The sequence below is a fragment of the Chlamydotis macqueenii genome, chromosome 2, assembly GCF_036417535.1.
Source record: "Chlamydotis macqueenii isolate bChlMac1 chromosome 2, bChlMac1.mat, whole genome shotgun sequence".
Taxonomy (NCBI): Eukaryota; Metazoa; Chordata; class Aves; order Otidiformes; family Otididae; genus Chlamydotis; species Chlamydotis macqueenii.
Genome location: NC_141557.1, coordinates 12,240,228 through 12,262,292, shown reverse-complemented (window position 1 = coordinate 12,262,292; position 22,065 = coordinate 12,240,228). Strand labels below are relative to the sequence as shown.

Genomic DNA, 22,065 nt, shown 5'->3' with positions numbered 1-22,065 from the left:
ACACAAAGAGGAACGGAAGTCTTGAAGTGGGAGATGTAAGGAAGAATTGAGTTTATTGCAGGGGATGTTTCAGCAGAAACTCGTGTAGCTGCTGCTGTTCACAAATAATTTGCATTTTTTGTGGGTTTCAGTTTCTGAATCTAGTTTCTGCATCTAAAATTGAGTAGATGGACTGAAATATGATACGGTGACCATGTACTTATGTGGACGTAGAAGAGTTATGGAGTTATGAACACGTGTTTCACTCAAAGTACAGACATTGCAGGGGAAGCATGCCAGTTGGAACTCTATGGTAATAACACAAAGCCTGCCCGATTGAGAAGCTGGTGTGCGAGAATGGGTAGTTGATGTACAGTGTCCATGTATTTCAGTTTCCCAAGGCAATTCTGTGTACTGGATTGGTAATACAGGCACAAGCAAAATGTCAGTGGTTGCAGTGTAGGTCAAGTGGCAGCTTTAACGTTTGTGTGTCTGTATGTTTGGCAGAATTTCATAGTTCTCAAAAAAGCCAGAGTTCTCAAATGGATAAGTTGCCTAATCTCTGCTAACTGACAATAACACATTTTTGTCTTAGGATCCCACTTTCAAACCATGCCAGATGAAGACGCATTTTGTGCTTCCCTTCCCAGTGAACTACGTTGGGGAATGCATTCGAACAGTTCCCTACGCAGCTGCAGACTATGCAAGGTGGGAAGCAGAATGAGCAGGGAGCCACTACATGGGCTGCATAGCACAAAACAAAATGGAAAGTGTTAGGCTGACCACAGAAAATGGAGTGTTGGTAGAAAATGCTTTGCATTGCATTTGTCACAAAACCTTTATGGAGCAGCTTTTGCATGGCTAGGTCCAGAGATGCCCTGTTTCAGTAAATGCTGAGATTAAGTAACAAGGGGCTACTGTCCCATAACTTCCAAGTAAACCGCCCTGCCTACTTGGATGTGTCTGAGTTGACAGTCCTATTGCATGTAACAAAGTTTAGGAGGCTGCTCTCATGTTTCATTAAAGTGAAATAATCAAGCAAATTGAAATATGATATGGTGAGTGTGTACTTATGTACTTGTTCCAAAGCAGTGCCACTCTTACAGTGGTGTCACATTATTCAGCTGTTATTAAATATTGACTGTTTTTTTGGTTAGTACTGTAGCTTTCAAGAAACAATGCATTGCGAATGGGGATATTTGTGAACTTTAGAGGAAAAGGAATTGTTGTCCAATTCATTTAACATCTTTGCTGTTATGTTTCTCTCATTACAGCCTTCGAATTCTTGCACGGTTGATGACAGCTAAATTCCTACATAGAGAAATCAGAGAGAAGGGAGGTGCTTATGGTGGAGGTGCTAAACTTAGTCACAATGGCATATTCACTTTCTACTCCTACAGGTAACAGTAGGTTCATTCTTTCCCGTTCATGTCTGACAGGACTGCTGACTGCATTTACATGTGTCTTTTTTTTGACTTAGTTGTAGCTCTCTTTCAAGATCAAATGAAATAAAAAGAATGTTGAATCACTAGACAGTGATTCAGTGCTGATGATATTAAGATCAGTTGCTTAAGGTATATCAGTTGTTGATAAACCTCTCCTTGCTTTCTCTGGTTTCTGTCTTTGGGAAAGCCTAACTTCTCTCTGCTGGTAACAGCCGTCATTGCGTCTTTGCAGTTCCATGTTTACTGTCTCGGTACCAGATTTATGTAAAACTGGCTTTCACTTGGAACACCAGGAAGTAGAATGTTGTTCCCTAAGGTCTTGGTTTTGAAAGTATGCAGCTTCCTTTGGTGACTGTGGCTGGAATCATCAGACATTCAGCAGAAAGTATTGGCTAGTGATGAGCTAGGATTGTTTTCTCATTTTCTGCCAGTCCAGAGCAGCTACTTTGCATTGGTCTTACCAAAGCAAATTTCTGGATGAAATTTGAACCAGAGGTATTGAAGATTAGTTATAATCCCCACTAAAAATGTCATATGGGTAGAGTCCTGGCTGAATACTTTTCCTAGACTGAAGGCAGCCTAGCACAGTGCTTGGTTGGGATTCCTAACTAAAATTTGAGCAGCGTTGCCTCTCTGTGAAGCTTCAACATGGTAGGACTAGTCCTGATGAGTATTTCAATAGCTGTCAACCTGTTGCACCTGTTTTACAGAGAGCAGGAACAGGTGTAGCAGGAAACACAGCTTAGAGAAGATACGGTGTATCATAAATATTACTATTGTTGATATTAATGGCACTTACGCTTACTAAGCTGTTGCAGCAAATTGAAAGCGCATTGTAAACGGTGCTGGTTTACTGTCTTTTTTAATGCCAGTTCTCTGCACAGTCTTGCAGCCACCTTTAGGCAACTGAACTTGCTGCACTTGTGTATCTGAAATTCAAAGTATGCCTGGTTTATAACATTTATTTCTTCTGAAAAAAACCCCCCACAAACCTCATTTTGTAAACAAAAAGGCAGTTTATCCCATGTTTAATCCCCAGGTATGTATGTTTCTGTGATGCATATTAAACTGCAAATCAAATGAGAGCAAAGCAATTACAGGATTTCACTTTGTAAGACTGAAATTATTAATTTTACTTTCTTTTTTTTCTTCTAAGAGACCCAAATTCATTAGCCACCTTGAAAACGTTTGAGAAAGCAGTTGAATGGGCCAAATCTGGAGAATTCACACAACAGGATATTGATGAAGCTAAGCTAGCAGTATTTGCTGCTGTAGATGCACCAATAGCTCCTTCAGATAAAGGTATATTTTCATCAGCCTCCTAATGCTGCCAGTATTTTTTTTTTTTTATTAACTTTAAAGGGATGAAAATAGTTAGTTTCCTAAGCTGTATCATATGGTGAAATTTGTACTTGGAAGATGTAAGACCTTTGCAGTTTCAAGGAAGCTTCTTGATGTCAGGTGAATAAAACTAGAAGATGGAGGTGGACTAAAAAAAATTATTTTAGGCTTCAAAAGGGCATTAGCTGCAAGCAGCTAAAAAGAAGTCTTCTGATTCAAAACAAGTTGGAAGGATTACTTTCCTAACACAAGTACACATACTGACTATGAATGTCTCTAACCTTTTGTGCATAATTTTATTGAAGAACTTAAAGCATAAAAGTCTGTCTGCTATGGTGGAGGGTGTTATCTTTACATATCTGCATACCTGTGGTGGCTGGCAGTATCTTCACATCTTTTCAGTTTGCTCCCATGTTGCTTTGCTTTCCTAATTTTTCCTTCCCTCCCCCATTCTCAGCTTAATTTCAATCCAAAACTTGCTAAGTTAGAATCTATTCCTTTCCTATACATAAAGGTAACCTTAACATAAGGTTAAAATTAGCATTATTTTAATATGTACTTGTATTAACACTAACTTATTAAACAAGGAAACTTAACATTAAGCTGACTTTCAGCTGACAGAACTTGGTTTTGGTCTGGGCAGTTAAAAAAAAAGTAATCAATTTTAGATGCGTATGTGAGTGAAATGCGTGCATATTGACTTGGTATTTGTGAGAGTAAAGATTTACTTTCTTTGGTATTTGAACGTGTATCTTAATGGAGGTATGGCAAATTTAGTGAAGCGCTGAATAGAAGACCATTGTTCAATAGGCCTGGAAGCTGTTGCAGAAATACCTACCCCTTAGTACTACTGTTGTTCTGGTCACTGAGCCCTGGGTAAGGACTTGACCAACCTTACCGAACTTTGAAGTCAGCCTTGCTTTGGGCAGGAGGTTGGACTGGTTGACAGACGTCCTCCCAAAACACTTTTTTTTTTCCTATGATTAGTTGCGTGACAAAATGCTTTTCTGTTGTCATTTTTGGAGTTCTTTAAGTGTTCATGGACTTACAATATTAAAGTACTGTAGGCAAGTATTCCAACAAAAGCATTAAAGCATTTGTGTGTAGATTTCTGTATGTAGTACAAAAAGGTGATCATATCTTCATGTGGCACATCCATATCAGCTTATTGCAAATCTTAAGAGTTTGTTGTAATAAACCACAATAAATAGAGATGCTTAATGAAATGCAGTTTGGCTAAAACACTGTCAGAAACCACCGAGACTCTTTAGAATGAATCATGTTAGGGTGTTTTAGGTTTTCTGGACCACCATTACGTTTAGATTGTTTTAAAAACTAAATCACCTGCCAGTACAGAATAGGAATCTGCCCCCCCACCCCAGGAAACTCTTACTACCTCAGGAAATTGATTTACCCAGTTCTAACCTTTGATATCTGATTTACAGTTAGATATTGTCTCAGGACAACGGCCTAATGGTAGTCCCTGTAATTCCCTTCCAGCACACTGTCTTAGTTTGCACTCCTTCATGCACATAATTGTAACTGAGATTCCAGTCACCAATGCAGTGCATGGTTTTGTTTTCTTTTTTTCCTAGGAATGGATCATTTCTTATATGGGATTTCAGATGAAATGAAGCAGTTGCACAGAGAACAACTTTTTGCTGTCAACAGTGATAACCTGGTTGATGTATCAAACAAGTAAGTTTATGCTCAATGTAGTAAAGTGTTTGCTTGAAAAACTGAATAAAACCTAATTTGTAGAAGAAGAGTTTGTGAAAGTTGTCGTAGTAGTTCATGGATTTCTTCTCTTGGGCTTTTGTACTACTTTCTCTATTTATTTTTGTAACCTAGAGAGATGTTAATTATATCCTGCATACTGCATTTTAGCAGATTTAACTCCTTCCTATGTTCTGAGATTCTGGGAGATAAATAGATAGGTTTATGTTTAAAGAGGCTGGAAACAGTCTGGAGAAAAAGTACAGGCATCCAGCTCCTGGCTATAGGAGCTGGTTCTTCTAGACTTGTAACATTTTGTGCTTAAAAGTCCAAAGTAGAATTCAGAAGTCTAAAGCATTCCACTACTGAAGAATACACGGTTAAGGAGATAGTCTAGTTAGGGCTGTGCCTTAGGAGGCTCTTGTGTTGCAATGGCTGGGGAACAAACAATGGGTATGTATCAAACAGCACTTTTTCCTGAGATGGGAATATTTTTAACTTGTACAGCAGAGTTATGGATAACTGCACACAGCAGCTTCTCATTTGTTTCTGGTTTTTTTCTTACAGGTATCTTGCAGTTGGGAAGAGCACTCGTGGTCAAGCTGTACTTGGCCCAGAAAATGCAGATATCACCAAAGATCCCTCGTGGGTCAAACGATGAAGTGCTGCTGAATATCTAAGCTAATACAAATCAAGCCAATCTGTGTGACTATATAATTAGGTTTTTTTTAGTAACTTTTAACAGTGCTGTGGTTCAACTTAAGTGATCATTGCTGCTTTTAACAGTGTCCAACAAACCAGTTAAAAGCTGTCCTTATCGAAATAACTATGTGAAATTTTTCAACCCATACAGTCTTTGAGAGCAAGAATTGCATGCTCCGTATGGTAAAGACAAACCTTAATTAATATTTAACTGAAGACTCACTCCTACAATCACATATTAATACTATATAAAATAAATATTTTTATATATGTAAAACTCTGTAATGGTGTTTCTTTGAAATCATGTCTGCTTTTGGATACATAAAGAACTATGTCTCATACTGACAGATTTCATTCTTTGGTGTTCCAACTCCAGGTTCCTTTGCATAAGCCACCTCCAGAAAGAGGAGCTTTGTGACAGTGCGTTCCCCATCACATCAAGCCAAGTTTTAGTGAATTGCAGTGTAGTGGGCAAATCACTAATGAATCGGTGTACAGTGTATTTTACATTCAATTGATCTTGCCAGTTTAGGCAACATTCAGTCATATTTTGATATGACACAGTCTAATATTTTAACGTTGTCAAGGGCTGGTTAACAGATAAGCTGGCATGAGGGAGACATCTTTTGGCTATGGTTGTCAGCCTAATTTAAAAAATCAGTTTTACCCTTTTTCATCACTATAGGGTTGGGTTTTTTTGGTTTTTTTTTTGTTTGTTTTTTTTTTTCTTAATAGTCTTGAAGAAACTGAGAGAAAGGAAACAATGAAGCAAGGAACAGATTATACCCTTCTGAATCTCAAGTTGTTAAAGCTTCCCCTGCTCCCAAAAAATAATTTTATCATCCCTGTACAAAGAGAAAGGATTCAGAGTTCTTGCCTAATCCTGAAGCAGCAACGAAAACCAACTTGCCCTGCTGTGACTATTTTCTGCATGGTTAGGGAAGGAATAGGGCAGTTGCTTTTTTCCTTCACTGGAGCATACAGAGAATCCTTCATGAAGCATTATTCCCCCAATTGTTTACTTCCTTTTAAATACAATTTCTGACAAATCACTCATTATGTTTGCAACAGTATTTTATTTGACTTCAAGATACATTAAGCACATCCTGTAACTCAACACAAAGCTAGCCATCTACACTTATTTTTTGGGTGTAAGTACTCTGAAACAAAGTGCAGGAGGTGAGTAACTTACAGAGTGCATAGAACAGTGTTGCACTTACTGTTAAACCGTAGTATCAGTAAATGGTGCTTATCCATTAGATGCTAGGGTTTGTTTCAAACATAACACAAATACAGGACAAAATCTGTGTGACATCTGAATGTCTTGTTTAACGTAAAGTGCTGGTACAATAATTTAAATGTTACAAAACAAAGCTGTAACGATTCTAAAGCATTGTTACTCACAATGTGCATCTATTACAACAATCTAAAAGTGATCTCTTTAGATGGCTCCGGTTTCTGCTTCCTTTGGGCTGTGCATAGCAACATGCTCCAGCTGGCCTGAATCTGAAACATCGTAACTAGTCTTGTACTTGGCCAGGATTTTCATCAGTGGTCGCAGCTTCAGCCACCATTGCTCCTTGGGAATCCTGTGTCTGTGTAAGAGATGTGGTGGGTAAAAAAAAAAAAAAAAAAAGATACGGGGATTTACTTAGCAGCTAAGGCAATACTAACAGTAATGGCCTGCCTTATAAATAGGATCAGATACTGACATTTATGGTGGGATGTAAGCAGTGACCCAAAATAGGGAGAAATGAGGACAAAATACTGAAGGAATTAATGGATTGTACTGTAAAGCTGTTCTTTATAAGGTAAGTGTAATAGCAAATTGGATGCAAAAACGCTGCTCCATTAAACTACCAGAAGTAATTCTAGGCATTACTAGAGCAAAGACAATTATGAGAAAGTTATTTTACAGGACAGTGGAGTCCCAGAATTCGTAACGAGAGACTTCCAAGTATAAGGAGGATGAAGAGAAAGCATGAAGGGAGCTGTTAGAAAAGACAAGTGAACAATCAAAGTGAATCACTGACTCAGTGTAGGTCAAAGACAAAAGTGGAGTAAAATGGCTGGCAAATGCTGTGTGTCAGCACTTTGAAGATGATGTTTGTTTGATGTGGTGAAAAGAAGCCTGTTGTTTAAAATGTAAGCAGCGTATACGTACACAAAGTCTGTTTCATTCTTAAGTTCAGCCACAGGTTGGAAAACAAGGTTGCGTCTACGGATTCCCAGCAAACAGACGGAGTCATCAGTATTGGCAAATACTTTTCCTAAAAAGAATGAAATCATTCAGGATCTTTCTTACTCACACTTGTAAGGGCAAACGCCCTTTTTTTTTCTGTAGTTGAATTAAATTAGGAGCTTACAGTGGCTTAATTCCAGTTACTGAATACTTAATGTAATGATAAAGCATCAATTAGTACTTTAATAGGGTTAGGAGATCTTAACTTTTTAAATTTAGCTTTGGTGATTAACAATTAAAATACAGTATAATTAAGGAACAATAAGACTGAATTTTAAAATCCAATTTTAAATTAGATTTTAGTAAATAATGCTTTACAAAAATTCCCAAAGAAGACATATTACCTTCTTCTGTCTCCCATGTAGCAACCATGAAACAAAAAGGAAGAACAGATGTAACTATATAACCATCAACTCCTTCATGCATGAAAAACTGCAATCACACTAGCATTTTCTTAAAGAAAGATAAGAAAACAGCTATCTGAATTATTGACCTCACATAAAATCTTACAGCAGGAAACACAGCATGTCACTACTCAATAATAATAACATAAGCAAGAGGGAAAGAAGTATGCTGACTAACAAACTAATACACCTTCATATGTTTGCATAGCAGAGTAGTCTTACATACTGTATCTACGCCAAACACAGTAACAAGACATAGCACCAAGTATTTCTGCACCTTTTCGGTAGGTTTCTTTCAGTTTTTTGGAGATCCACTGCACAGCTTTTGCAGACATTTTTGTCCCAAAGTTCCTATCAAATGGTGAAGGTGCACCACCCTGTGTGAAAATTTATGGTAGGTTAGTTTAGTTTGCAAATGAGTATGTGTGTCTTTTTATTTTACCAGTTATCTCTGTTAACAGCCTGCTCTACCTCTTACTTCCACTTCCCCCACTTACTCGGAAAAAGAAACAAACCAAAAACTCCACCACACAAATCAAGCTAAAACATTTAAAATTTGTGTTAAGCACCTGTAGAATTCTCATGGAATCAGTAATACTTTTCACTTGGATAAATGGAGGGCACTGTTTTCCCTTTCTTCCACTTCCCCTTAGTACTGACCATAAAGCACTGCCCAGCTATCACACTGCCACAGGGCAGCCTAGTTTCAGCACAATATAAACCAGGAAACTGTCGAAGAAAAGGTGTCAGAAGGAGCCTAAGAAACCTAGGTGCTGACTGTGATCTAGGAAGCCTGGGAAGCCTAGCTCCATTAGAATGAGGAAGGCCATAATGCCATGTATGCAACACTAGGATGAAACAACTGCACTCGGACTTTCTACACTAGTAGTCATTTTGTTTTCTTTTTTTCCCCTGCTTTCACTCCAAGTATTACAGCAGCCGTTATATCGTTCTGGGACCAGAAGTGGTAGGTTTTTTTTAAACTCTCAACCTTCTGTCTAAATTATGTAAAGTCTGACTTTTCTGTCCATTTTCAATGCAGCAGATGGGACTGAAATCATATGTGAAGTAGTTCCAAACAGATTGTTTGACTAATCCTGATCTTGACCTTCAAAATAAACTCTGCTAAATTTATGCAGAAAGTGCCAACCTCAGCACTGAATAATCTAAAAATATATGAGTAAGGGAAATACACATACAACTTGAAGTTACTTAAAAGGAGAGACAGTAGTTTCCCTACCAGACTTTAGAAATCTGGTTCTACATCTATTTTTTACTCTACCTCAGTCTTCACGATTAGAGTAGCCAAATTAGAAACTTACTATTTGCCCACTAGCAAGCAGTACAGTGAGATAGAGATGCAAGGTACAAAGACCACAAGGAGTGGTCTACTACTGTCTCTTCTACAAGAAAAATCCATCTGCACTTATCTTCTTAGTGAAATATCTCTTCTAGAGTTCAGAAGCCAGATACATTATGGATGGGCAGATAACTGTATTTTAAGGATGTATTACAGTAATAACAAGATAGATGTATTATCTATTTTTAAAAGTGTAATTGTTTATTAATATAAACAGGAGATGAAAAAAGTGAGACTCACTAAAAATCTAATGTTTTCCTAGATTTTTAATAATGAATTGCAACAAAATATAATGCTGACAAAAACTTCTGTGTAATTTACAAACAAAAATCTACACACTTTTCTTTAATTCTAAGTCAGACTTGCCTGAAATGCTTGAATAGTGTATGCTCAAGCTCTTTGTTCATACAAAGTTAAGCTTTCCTGTAATTTTAAGGTAACTTTTACCTGTTGCATGTGGCCCAATACATTTTTTCGACAGTCAAACACTCCTTTTCCTTCTTCAGAATACAGTTGATAAATGAAGTCAGTTGTGTAGTTCTCATTGCAGTTCTCATTTCTGTAACAATTAAGGCCAGATACAATCAGCAAATTTACTATTAAATTGTGGACGTCTTTACAGATAAGAATGACAAGTTTTCCCATCTTCACGGTGCAAGTAATCATGGCTAGATATTTTCATCTGATCACATATGTTCACTTTCATGTAACATGCTCACAATTTTGAAGTCTGCATTACTTTTAGTACACTGACATCACTGGCAGGTCACTTGGAATCCATTGTTGAATAAGGTAGTGAAAAAGACCATTTTAGGTCTGTCAAGTTCATTATGCAGAGGAAAAACTGCTTTAAAACAAAAAGTCATCACATCCAATGGAATCATTTTGCCTTTTATAAAAGCATGGCTGATGAACAGTACCTTAGGCTGTTCTTCACCAATACTGTAAACATAGGATATTTTTTCAACCTAGTCATATTAACTAGTAGAACCTGAACAAATATAATGGTATCCTCACACAATTTATTGTGGTATTCATTTTTCAGCCCTTCGCTACTTGGCATACTGAAAGTAAATTCTCAAGAAAGAAGCTACAGACTGATTTATGCTGCTTAAGAAGGTATAATTTAAAAAAATGATAATAAATATATTTTTAATATTTTGATTTTTGAAAGCTATTTTGTTCTGTGTTATCTCCTAAAATCTAAGTAGGATTTTTATAGTAAAGGCCATACTGTATCTGTACAAATGTATGCTGGTTTTCACAGTACCTTTAGTAAGAAAGAATCTATGATAAAAGACAAAGCCAATAAGAAATTAGTTGAAAATCGGATAAAATATTAAACTGTAGAGCAAATACATTTACATAGAAAGAAGTTTTGGACTTGAGCATCCTGACAGCTCCTAGACTTGCCTTCTGGAGCTACAGTTTCAGTAAAAATCTCATGCTAAAGGAATAAAGAAGGAATATAGACTTAAGAGTGTCTTTGCAAATTGCCAAACAGCCTACTTGGCTGGAAGTGCTCAGCATCACTGATGCCATCTAGTAAAACTACTTTTGCTCACCTCAGCACTAGACCACGCTGGATACTAGTTTTCATTTTTTCAGTCAAGTGTTCCACATTAGCCTAGAAAGAACAAAAGTATTCTTAATGAGCCATACAGAACTCTAAAACAACTTTAATGAGCCTACATATCCTGAGAACTTCTGTGAAGTGTTCCACATCAAGTATTACGTGCAAATTCAAATAATCAGCAGGTTTTTGGAGACTCGTTAATATACTGTGTGTGGCTATTTATCTTGGGTTAAAACTAACTGATTCCTCCACATCACAAATAACTGATTTTAATAGCAACACCAAGCTGGTTCTTTATATGCTATACTCGTATAGCACCAAGTTGGATAACATTGATATGCATAAAAATACAGAAATTGCCACACAAGATTGTCTCTTGCCCTTACTCCCTGTTTTTGCAAAAGTCCTGTTATGGATACAGTGATGTACTGCTGTGCTGGTACTCCCATATATGACAGAATAATACACACCACTGAAAAATGAGTGGGGAGGAATTACAATTCATTTCACACCTTTTTTCCTATCAGGAAATTTCTGTCTGTTTAGCTTTGTATTTGTCCATGATCACAGCTACCAACACCTACCTCAGAAACATAAAATTCTCATGGTAGAAACGTTGCCTATCAGCTTACACCCCAATCTGTAATCCTTGAAGCCAGAGATCTTTATTTTAGCAACATCTCCAAACATGCTCTCAACGGTATTGGTAGCAAAGTCAGTATCCAATACACCTTGCATACTGTTCAGCTCCTGACATTAAGAGTTGTCTAACACAATGGAAAGGGGTTTGGTTTTTTTCCCTACTTTTGTTTTTCTTTTAAAAGTGCCCAGGTCTGTTCATTTACATGTAATTTGATTTTCAATCAGAAGAATAAAAAGAAAACAATTCACCTAACAGTGTTTAATACTAATACGATAATTTTGTCAGTTAATTGAATCTGATGGCAAGAGTAACTGGGTATATGTTCCTTTATACAATACGGCATAAGAACTGGCATTATATGGGAGTGCTACTGACAAACACAGCTTTTAGATGCAATCTAAACATTTAGGGTTTTTTGTAACATGAGCTATCTACTTCAAGCATACACATTATGCTACACATGTACAACAATTTTAGGATCTACTTAAAAATGAGGAAAGCATTTCTAATGCTGTATACCTGGAGCTCTCGAATATCAAACTGCTCTTCGAAGATATACGCAGCATCAGCTCCTGCCGCCAGGGCTCCCATATTAGCCAGATAGCCACAATAACCACCCATGGTCTCAATGATGAATACACGACGCTTGGTACCACTGGCTGACTGTTTGATACGATCACATGTCTAATCAAAGATAAGATAGAGTAAGTTCAAATAAAAGAGTCTGAATTTCTATGTTTTATATGTCATGCAATTTTATGTCACTTATTGGTAAAAGAGTTCAAGGAATTTATAAAAATATATCCTTAAAAATTCCAACATACTGTAACCCATTTAACTATAATAATTACCAAATAAACTAGTTCTCACATATCATACATTGAACACTACAGTCAAAATACAATGGTTTTTTTTCTTCCTACAAAAACTAAAGCAAGAATTAATTTTGCTTTGTGCATGGAATTAAAAGTTATGATAGTTTTCTAAAAGAGAGACAAATAAAGGAGCTTTTTAACCCAACTTTGGTATGAGTCAGTTTCTCTGCTTTAATTTTATTAATTACTGAAGAGTTTATTTCTTCTTAGAATTGATTTTAAAATTCACTGCATTCTCAACCGTACTTAACAGTTACAGTTTCTTAAACTTAAGTCTTAAGCATGTATTGCCTTATTGTTAAATTTCCAATAATGATATCCACATAAATACAATTCTTTCAAGCACTACTGGAGTTTAGTTGTTTATTTTTAATGTTCTGGGTTTTTTTTATTAATAGGTACATACTTACTATAAAAAGACTGGAATCTCCACTTGCATCTTACACTCACCAGCATAAGAAATGTTCTCTACAAACAGATTTATTGCTTACATGCCACCAAGTACCATCAATATTTATCAGAGCTGCCTAAGAAACTTAGAAAATAACAGAGAAAATCTCCAGTGTGGTGGGACCTAGGAAACCTACGAAAATGTAGAAACTTTGGAAAACATAAAAACCTAGGAACTAGATTACTATGGATCTCCAGGTTTTAATAATACTCAAAAAGTTATTTGACAAACTCTCACTTCCTAGAATGAGTTTTCCTGCACTTTGAAGTTATTTTAAAGTAATCAGATAACCTATCTTCCTTTCAGAAAGCAAATAAGAGAACAAAAAAGATACTGTTTCCTTCTTTGTCTTAAAAATAAATAAATAGGTTATACTCTTGGTGACACCTGGTGACAAGAAGAATTTTGTGAAACTGATGTACTGTCTCTACATCAGTTCTGTTCAGTAAAAACAAGAAATAAAAGCACCTGAGGTTCACAATCTTGAAATCTGAATTATGATAGTGTTAAAAAATCCCAATGCCTTAATGATTTCCTGAATGAGTAACTGTAGATGCTGTAATATTTGATGTATTTCTGTTTCACAGATATTTACAAGCAGAACCTTCATTCAGCTAACTGAAAATACTACAATCTGAAACAAAGATTGTGAGCAATACAGTCTTTAAAAATACACCTAACAGAACACAGTACAAATAATGAATTGATGTATGAGAAAACTTAAAATAATAAAAAATCAGAACTTCTAACACAGTATTACTTAATACATTGAAGGACTAAAACCAGTGCATGCGTGCATTTAGGTCCAGCTACCAAAAGATGCATGTGATTTCATTTATGCCTATTTTATTTATATATTTGCATATGTGCATGTTATATGTATACATCCAGACATTTATACATGCACAAGCACAGAATTCACATTAATTTATTCAGAATATGGATTGACATTCTGTCATCCTAGACAGAAAGTATCTCCATAACAAACTAACAAAGTCACAAAAGCCTATGTTGAACTTCAACTGTTTTTTCAAAATGACACATTCTTTTACCTCTCTTGGATTTTACAATGTTCTCAAGCACGTTACTTTCCTGTTACAGATGTGGTTTCCTACGAATTTTTTTCTACCATTCTTGCTCTTTCAGAATGATTGTGACAGAAATATGCAAATACAAAAATGGCACAGATGGATTCTAAAGAATCATTAATTCATCTACTACTCCATAGGCTGGACAGGCCAAAACTCAAAATGCCTGACGCAGGTTTCAGAAGTTTTAAACATGTAGGCATGGTGACTCTTTTGGGACTACTCTTTGGAGTTCCATTGCTAGTTGAGCTTTCATATGAACTGAGCCAGCTTCATGAAAAAGCTGATATTCAAAACTTCACCAGTGTTCTATTTTTAGCACAAATAATTCATTCTAACCATAATGAAATTCAATAGATACAATTATTTATATTTTATTTTTTACTGAGCATTACTGAAAGCTGTACAAATTGGAATTAAAATTAATAATAATTGCTGCTTCCTGAAATACGAGGAAGCAGCAATATGTGCGATCATTTTTCCCCACTGTGTTTTCATGTTTTCATTTTTACAGGTGCATCACTGTTAGAAGTGGTATCAGTCCTAAACAGCAGGCTTAGCTTGAGGTTTATAAAGTAGGTAAAGTGGAACCAGCTAATGGAGTGGTAAAAGTACCTGTGTCCTGCCTATGAATGTATTGCTACAATTTACCCACACTACATCTTAGGTCATCTTCTCCCCAGGGATGCTGTACTGCATCTCCCAAACACCAGGCCATAACGAATTCCAATACAGCTCTCAATTATCTACTGGAGCTTTTTCATTATAACTAAATAACACTGTATCAGAGCAGGAAAACAAACCTGCATTTCTGAAACCCCTGGATCTCTATTCTGACTTGTTTGGCCATTTAGTTCATAATTAGTTATACAGACCAATAATAAGGGGGTTTGATAAAAGTCAGAGCTGTTCAGAGGTTTACTCATTTGGCTGCATTAGACCCCAACTCGGTTCCCTTTGCTGTGGCTCTAGCAGACTCAGTAGGATAGTAAAGAACTTAAAGAGTCCATATAGCAGTTGTACCAAAGGGAAAAAGCTACAGCAGACTAAAACTAGAAAATTGATTGTTCTGACTGAAATAGAAAACCCACTCATATCAAGTTCCTGGCCTCACACTGTTTAGTTAGCATCAGTGACAGGCTTAACTGCTTACACATTTATACGCAATTAATATATCTTAAGCCTAATGCAGTCTTAGGGGATTATTCACAAGTTTAGTGCTGACCATGTGCTTAAAATGCTCTACTGCATTGAGCTAAGTCATCAGCCCACGCAATAAATGTGGCATTTATTTATAAAACATGTGTTTTCTTCTTTTACATAAGTAATGTTGAGGAGCTATGTAAGATGAAAAACAAAATCAAAGCAAGTAAAATATTTTATTCTCAGTAAAAGCAAATGCCCTAAGCACTAACACAGCAGTCTTGAATAACAAAACAGAGTCCCCAAAAGGTAAATATAAAACATAATTAATTTTTATAAGGTTAATCTTCAATCAGTCTTGGAAAACTTCTTAACTATAAATCATTAAAAAATACAGTAACTGAATTATTTCAGAAAACTGGACATTTCAAGGTCTTTAGGTATCCTCATCTTATGCATTTTATCATCTTAACTTTTAAAAGATATGCAGTCTTACCTCCACAATAGCATTCAAGGCAGTGTCAGCACCAATGCTAAAGTCTGTGCCTGGCACATTGTTGCTAATAGTAGCAGGCAACACACAGATAGGTACGCAAAACTCCTCAAAGCGGGAACGTGCCTCGTGTAGCTGCAGACAACTTTCATAGGCCTGAAGCAGTGGTACAAGTATGAGTGATACATTCCTTGTCTTTGGATTGCTCTGCTAATGACTCCTTGCATGTGATGGTAAATTTGGCTATCCATTGGCCCAAGTAAATACAATTGGTGAGATTATTTGGGGGAGGATATCCTGCACATACCACAACAGTGCACTGGGGTTGCATTGGCACAATGCTCTTTGAAGAAATGCGCAAGATTAGTGCAAGTTAATAGAGAGTGAATGTGAAGTGTGCAGAGGATAAAGGTCTGAAGCAGCTGGGCAGAAAAAGACAGCTGAAAGGTAGACTAGAAATCATTCCACAAGAAACCACTTAAAGAACAAAGTTTGAAACATGTTAAGGAGTTTAGAAAGTTATCTAGCAAAACACCTACAACTTAAAGGAAATGCTTAAGAAAGATTTAAAAGTTTTTTAAAACTATGTTATCCTATAAAGTCAAGACACACATCTATTTCCACCAAGAAGAAGGAAAAAAGTTTTGTCTATGCCATCCAAGATTCTATCAACATCACACATCTGCCTCTATGCACATAGACTGGACACAGGCCCAGAAAAATCCAGGAATATGTGCACACGGATGAGTTAAAGTTTGCAAGTATAGTTCTAAGATTCTTTGAAAAACAGCTGTAGGTCCTTGGGAAGATTCCAAACACTACAAAATAAATTGTCATGTGAAAAGGATTAGGTGTTCCTAATAGATGTCAAAAGAATACTTAAAGGTTAAGATTTTGCAGCTGATTCAAGTCAGTACACATATTTTTTAGTTACATTATTCCAGTTTTCTAATCTAAACTAATCAGTATCTCTCACGATGTGTGGCAGTTTTTCAAACTCAGGCTCCACAAGAAAGCCTGATTACATAGTATGTTACGTTTTTCTTAATCTCTTTCTCCCAGAAAGGACTGATGTTCACAGAAGTCTCATCTTTTCAATTTCTCAAATCAGTTCAGAGAAGCAAATAATTGCAGAACAAAATTAGATAGCTATCCAGCTATCTCCACAAATATTTATACAGTAACTGATTTAAGCAATAACTTAGGAGAAAATTATGGGAAAAAAAAATCACCTGTGAGAATTCTGCTCTCCAGTTTTTTGTTCTAGATAGAGCTGATCCCATTCAGCGAGGACAGGACATATGGCAGTAGGTGCGTAAGTGCAAACTGACTTTCTATCTCTACTCATGTATTCTGTAAGTGTAACTTTCAGATAAGCTCAGTGCTAGGATGCATTTCCAGTTTAAGTCTAAAACACAGTCTAAAAGATTGCACTTTCAGACCTGTAGCTCTGAGAAGCAGTACAGCCAGAAAAGCAACAAATGGATTTTTTTTTTCTTTACGTGGATAAGATTCCACTGAGAAAATTTCAGTAATTGCCTAGCCCAACTCAGCTTTGAATTTTTATTTCTACTGAAAAATAAAGACGTACGTTGAGTCACATGTGGCTTCCTGGAGATCTGCAAAACATGAGTTTCTCTAAAAGGTTTTCTATTGAGACTTTTGGGAAACCAAGGGAGATTTAGAGCAATAACTAACACAATTGGTTAGTCTGCATTTATGATATGTTAAGATGCAGTTAAGATATGTTTTACTTGCATTAAATATTGTCATTTTATTTGATGCAAGTGATTTCAGCAAACATATCCAAAGACTGTACCTTCACCAAGCATGAGCATTAGATGATTACATGCAACATCTTCACATCACTGCAGCAAAACACAAAAACGCTTTCAATAAAGGGTCACTTAATAATTATAAAGGGTAAACAGATGACCAGTGGTTTTAATAATTGCTTTACAACTTTTTAAAAAAATAAGTACCACAGTAAGATCATAGAGGGATACTGTACCCTTTTATTGTGTTTGTGTTATTAAAAACGGTATTGCCATAACCCAGGATGCTTTATAAAAATACAGGCAGTCAAACAAAGACTGCGGTCTGTTGAATTTATGTTGATCTAAATGCAAATGGCTATTGAAAGGGGTGGATTTACTGCCCTAGTTCCACATTCAGCTGTTGCTAGGACTGAAGTGGATGAAAATTTAATTTATTAGCTAGCTTGGCCGGTCTGATTTTCCATTTCCTAGTTCAGATTAACGTGGAACCATACATGCAAGTACCAGCACTGGGAGGATATAGAAGTTTGTGTTTTTCTAGGGAAATGCATAGAGACTGAATTAAGGCAACTTAACTGTAGCTTTCTTCATTCCTCACAAAGCTATTCTTTTTCTCACAAAACCAATTAATCAACCTGCACCCCCTTCACTTTGATGAAAGGAAAAGGCAGATTGTCAAAGAAACATTAGCAAGTTTTAGCCTCTTCCTTTTTGAGGTTTTATTTTTCTCCATCTCTAGCTGACACTTTTTTTTCATTTCCCTGTTTACTTCTACGTCTCCTAAGTAAAATTAATATTCTTCCACACCTTGTTCTGGTTTATTCCTCTTTCCATCAGTGTTCTCTAGCCCATCAGCAGGCTTTGTTTTCAAATTAAATTTTCATCCTTTCTACTCTCTTTCCATGCTTTGTAGCTGAAAGAGTCTAACTTTTTATTCATTCTGCTTAATTAGTTTCTGCTTTTTAGTTCCACTTGCAAAACATATTGCTAATGCCTCTTTTTGATTAATATTAAGTAATCAAACTTTCATTTAAAGAGAAATTTCTATCCTTCATGGTTCTGTAGGTAAAAACATAACACTTCTTGGTCGTCACATTCCAGAAGTCTGCTATCTGACAGTCAATTAATTTCACTGGATTAGCAACATGAAGTTGAGAATATAGTTATTTTTATGATGATAGTTATTTTACTGATGCTTCTTTTCACAGAAAACTCACAGTTCATGTTCTTATTGTGCAATCCTAAACAATCTATTTTGTATATGTAGATATACAAGCCCTAAGCATACCCTCTTCAGGTACAGAAACATCCAGCTTTCCCCAGGTATTTTATATTGGGGTTTTCACTGACAATTGTTCACACTAATATTCTGAAAACTGAAGTGAAAAATACAGCATATGATAAAATTCAAAACATTATTTGAAGACAAACCAAATTCTACTCTTCAACTGATTACAAGCCTGTATTCTAAACCAAAAATGGAACAAATGGAACATTTCAAGAGGGTCAGAGAATCAGTTACAGAATCTAAACTCTAATTATTGAGAAACGTACCATCCACTATCTATGACTTAGGGAAAAGCACACTCTTTCCTAATCTCTCACTCAGAAGTTATGAGTTATCTGTTAGTCTGGTTTTTACTATTTTTCTTAAATGAAGCATCTTAACACACTTCACCTGTAAATGTCTCAAGGTACCATTTACATGCCTTGATATGTTTCAACCAACCTGATATTGACAAGTGTCTGGCAATGCCAAACACTAACAAAGCCTCATTACCCAGCAGAAATGTACTTACCTTACTAAAAGCTGTCAAGAACATAAAGCAAGAACAGTACCACAGAAAAACTAAGTGTGATGACATTTTGGTGTTCATAAGAGGTACTATCTGAGAGCACTGAGAACTATGATGCATTTATTGACCTAACAGTGGCAACTGGAATAAAAGTGCTATAAACCAGATATAATAGACGTTCATGTCCATCTGCTACTTTTGTTTACCACAGTCAATTGTATGACTTTTATTGAGCCTAGTCAGTCACATTTAGTTGGAGGCATCACCACTACTCAACCTGATTTGAAGATACGACACAAGAATGTAAGGATACATTTTCCATTATCAGTTTTAGTGAATCATCAGAGTTCAAGCAATCAGAGTAGAAAACTGAAAAGATACCAAGCAGATGTGTTTCCCTATACGAAAGTCTGTTCCTTTCCAAGAAAAGAACAAAATTTAATTTTCCATTGGATTGAATCTAAATCTTGCAAAGCCATTATATTTCACACTTATTTCAGAGAAAGATCCAGGCAAAATAAAACGCAAAAACAAGACGAAAGCTATTTGTAAAAAAAAAAAGAAAAAAAAAAAGATAATTTTGAGAGTTTTCAACTCCTGCACTGAAAATATGGAGACACTGATATTTTGTTTTCTAATGAAAGCAGATGGTATCTAGAAACCTAAATATAAAGCAAAACACGGCAATGAGGAGAGAGACCGACATAAACATAAAATAACCTAGAAAAAGAAGTTAGGTAAACAAAGCTTATAAAGGAAAGAAAAGAAGAAAAGTAGGTGTTATGCACTATCATTTTACTCACCTTAATTTGTGATCAATCATTTTGGACAGATATTTTTATTTACCAGAACTGGAAACCACAACATTTATAACCTAAGTTGTCTATAAAGAATATGTTCAAGATAAATTTTAGTTAGCTAACAGCCTTGTTCAAGGCAATAGTTAAGGAAACTGAAATTTTCTAACTGAAGAGTTTATTTTGCTGAAGACAAAAATATTTATGTTGGCATGATAAAAAAAAAACAAACCAAAACCAGAACAGGAGAAAATTATGCTCGTGCTTTTGAAATTGATAGTGTTTGAGGAATCCTTTAAACTTTTGAAAATAGTATGAATGAAATCTTCAAATACACCTAAGCGATAGAAGAACTGACATTTTCAAAAGTAACTGGAAATTCTTTTCCCACTTCACATGAGCACTATGCTTGTTATTTTTCACTTTTTAAAATGTAGCTCAATATGTACAATAAGTGAAAAATTCTACATTCTGGCTCCAACACGGCTGGAGACAAAAATCAGAAAATGGAACTTGTAACAGAGTATGGTAATTCATTGTAACTCACTAAGTTATGAAATAACTCTGTTTCTTCTTTTAAATGAAAATGTAAATTCAGTTCTTAAGACAAATGCTTTATTAGGTCTTTGCTATGTTTTAAACAAACCACGGACACTCTGCAGCTATATTTGCAGTATGACTGTGTCCACAGATTATGCTGAAAAGGAAAAAAAATACAAAGAAGTGTAATGTTATTGCTGTTGTTTCACAGACAAAATTATGTCAGGATATATAGAAACAGAATTGCTCTTCTTAGCAGGGGTGTGATGGATTAATGCTTAAGTGATTCAGATGAACTGTAATTGTGCATGCTTGACAATTTAATTTGCATGGTGTTTGACCACACCTTCTGTCCAGCTGAGGTTAGTATTAACCAATCCGTTTTTAACTTATATTGTATTACTGGATTGGATTTTTCAAAAAATACTTCACAGTACGTCTCAACTGTTTTTGTTAAATCTGTTATTAGTAGAATACAGGTAATTCCTACTATTAGAAAATACAGAGCTTACAGTCTCTATTAGAGGAATAGAGATGTTACATAAATAAGGATCTCCTTCTGAACAGAACATTCACTCGGTGTTTGTTACAGCTAGGTATACTGATATTTCAAATATAATGGGGATTTTTTTCCTCTACAGTGCATCAAATGATCATCAAGTCTTAGCTTTAGGTTTCTTTCTTCTGTATACAATAGATAAATGCCATCTTATTTTGTAGTTCACAAATCTATAGGTCACTGTAGTTTCAGAGGAAACCTAATGGAAGCATTTGGGATCCTAAACCTTCTCTTTTTTAACCAGGTATGATGAATGTGGCTATATCAAGTAATTATCATCTTCCAGATTACATTTCCAAAGTTCTGGTCTATAAAAATATCCAGCTCTAGCCAATTCAGTCAGTTTTAACCAGAACTGCTTTGACAGTAAGCGCACACACCAGAATAGACTTACATCAGTTATAGTGTTCAGAGCAGTATCTGCACCAATGCTGAAATCTGAACCCGGTACATTGTTGGATACAGTTGCGGGAACCATAACCATTGGAATACAGAATTCGTCATATTTCTCTCGGGCAGCTGACAATTCCAGAAGTCCAAGGTACGCCTGTTGGGCACAGGCATTGGGTGAAAAATTAGGATGAATAAAATAAGGGCAAAGTTGGAATGATAAAATGGAAAGGGCCACAGGGGAGCCATTTCTACCACAGCACACTTGAGCAAGTCAAAGCATTAAGGAACCACTAAAATCTAACACATAAACACAAAAAAGAAAGCATTAAAAACAGGTACACGTATGACAACAAACAATAACTAGAACATTCATTTTCAAGGGAATATGTAATTTAGACATACTAAGTGCTTTGTACAACATGAATATACTGCAAACTAGTTCCCCAATCTTCAGGTACTGTTACTCCTCATTTAAAATCTCAATATTTCTGAACTGTTAACCATGCATAACAGATTGGAAAAAATGGATGATTCATTCCATATGAAGAAACAATAAACATGTTCTTCTCTGGGAAGAGCTGGCAAAATATTTTCCTGAATCTAGATCTCAAAAATGTATTATTTTGGTAAAATAAAGTTAACATGAAATACAGAAAAATAAGTCAATACTTCTCTAGATCAAGAAGAGGTTTTGAAATGCACTATGTGAGAAAGAGTTGCTTAAGTAAGGGACCACAGTGCAAT

The 22,065-nt window shown here is 35.8% G+C and overlaps 2 protein-coding genes across 9 annotated transcripts in view; one reads left to right on the top strand and one right to left on the bottom strand.

Moving 5' to 3' along the window:
- PITRM1 (pitrilysin metallopeptidase 1) overlaps positions 1-5,524 on the top strand; it is a 29,779-nt gene extending 24,255 nt beyond the window's left edge. For 3 of the 5 annotated variants that reach the window (XM_086741932.1, XM_086741931.1, XM_086741930.1), the window contains 5 exons: positions 575-687; positions 1,254-1,379; positions 2,581-2,726; positions 4,361-4,463; positions 5,049-5,524. In XM_086741932.1, the coding sequence (XP_086598058.1) occupies positions 575-687; positions 1,254-1,379; positions 2,581-2,726; positions 4,361-4,463; positions 5,049-5,142 (582 nt within the window). In that variant the 3' untranslated portion in view covers positions 5,143-5,524. Of the gene's footprint in view, positions 1-131; positions 289-574; positions 688-1,253; positions 1,380-2,580; positions 2,727-4,360; positions 4,464-5,048 lie in introns of those variants that run through there. The other 2 variants (XR_015257807.1, XM_086741933.1) reach the window with 2 other exon arrangements.
- A 717-nt stretch (positions 5,525-6,241) lies between these two features.
- PFKP (phosphofructokinase, platelet) overlaps positions 6,242-22,065 on the bottom strand; it is a 47,001-nt gene continuing 31,177 nt past the window's right edge. Inside the window, exons 16-23 of one of the 4 annotated variants that reach the window (XM_086741929.1) lie at positions 21,323-21,475; positions 15,462-15,614; positions 11,928-12,092; positions 10,755-10,816; positions 9,637-9,748; positions 8,107-8,206; positions 7,348-7,453; positions 6,242-6,778 (exon numbers count right to left, since the gene is read on the bottom strand). In XM_086741929.1, the coding sequence (XP_086598055.1) occupies positions 6,625-6,778; positions 7,348-7,453; positions 8,107-8,206; positions 9,637-9,748; positions 10,755-10,816; positions 11,928-12,092; positions 15,462-15,614; positions 21,323-21,475 (1,005 nt within the window). In that variant the 3' untranslated portion in view covers positions 6,242-6,624. Of the gene's footprint in view, positions 6,779-7,347; positions 7,454-7,792; positions 7,879-8,106; positions 8,207-9,636; positions 9,749-10,754; positions 10,817-11,927; positions 12,093-15,461; positions 15,615-21,322; positions 21,476-22,065 lie in introns of those variants that run through there. The other 3 variants (XM_086741926.1, XM_086741925.1, XM_086741927.1) reach the window with 3 other exon arrangements.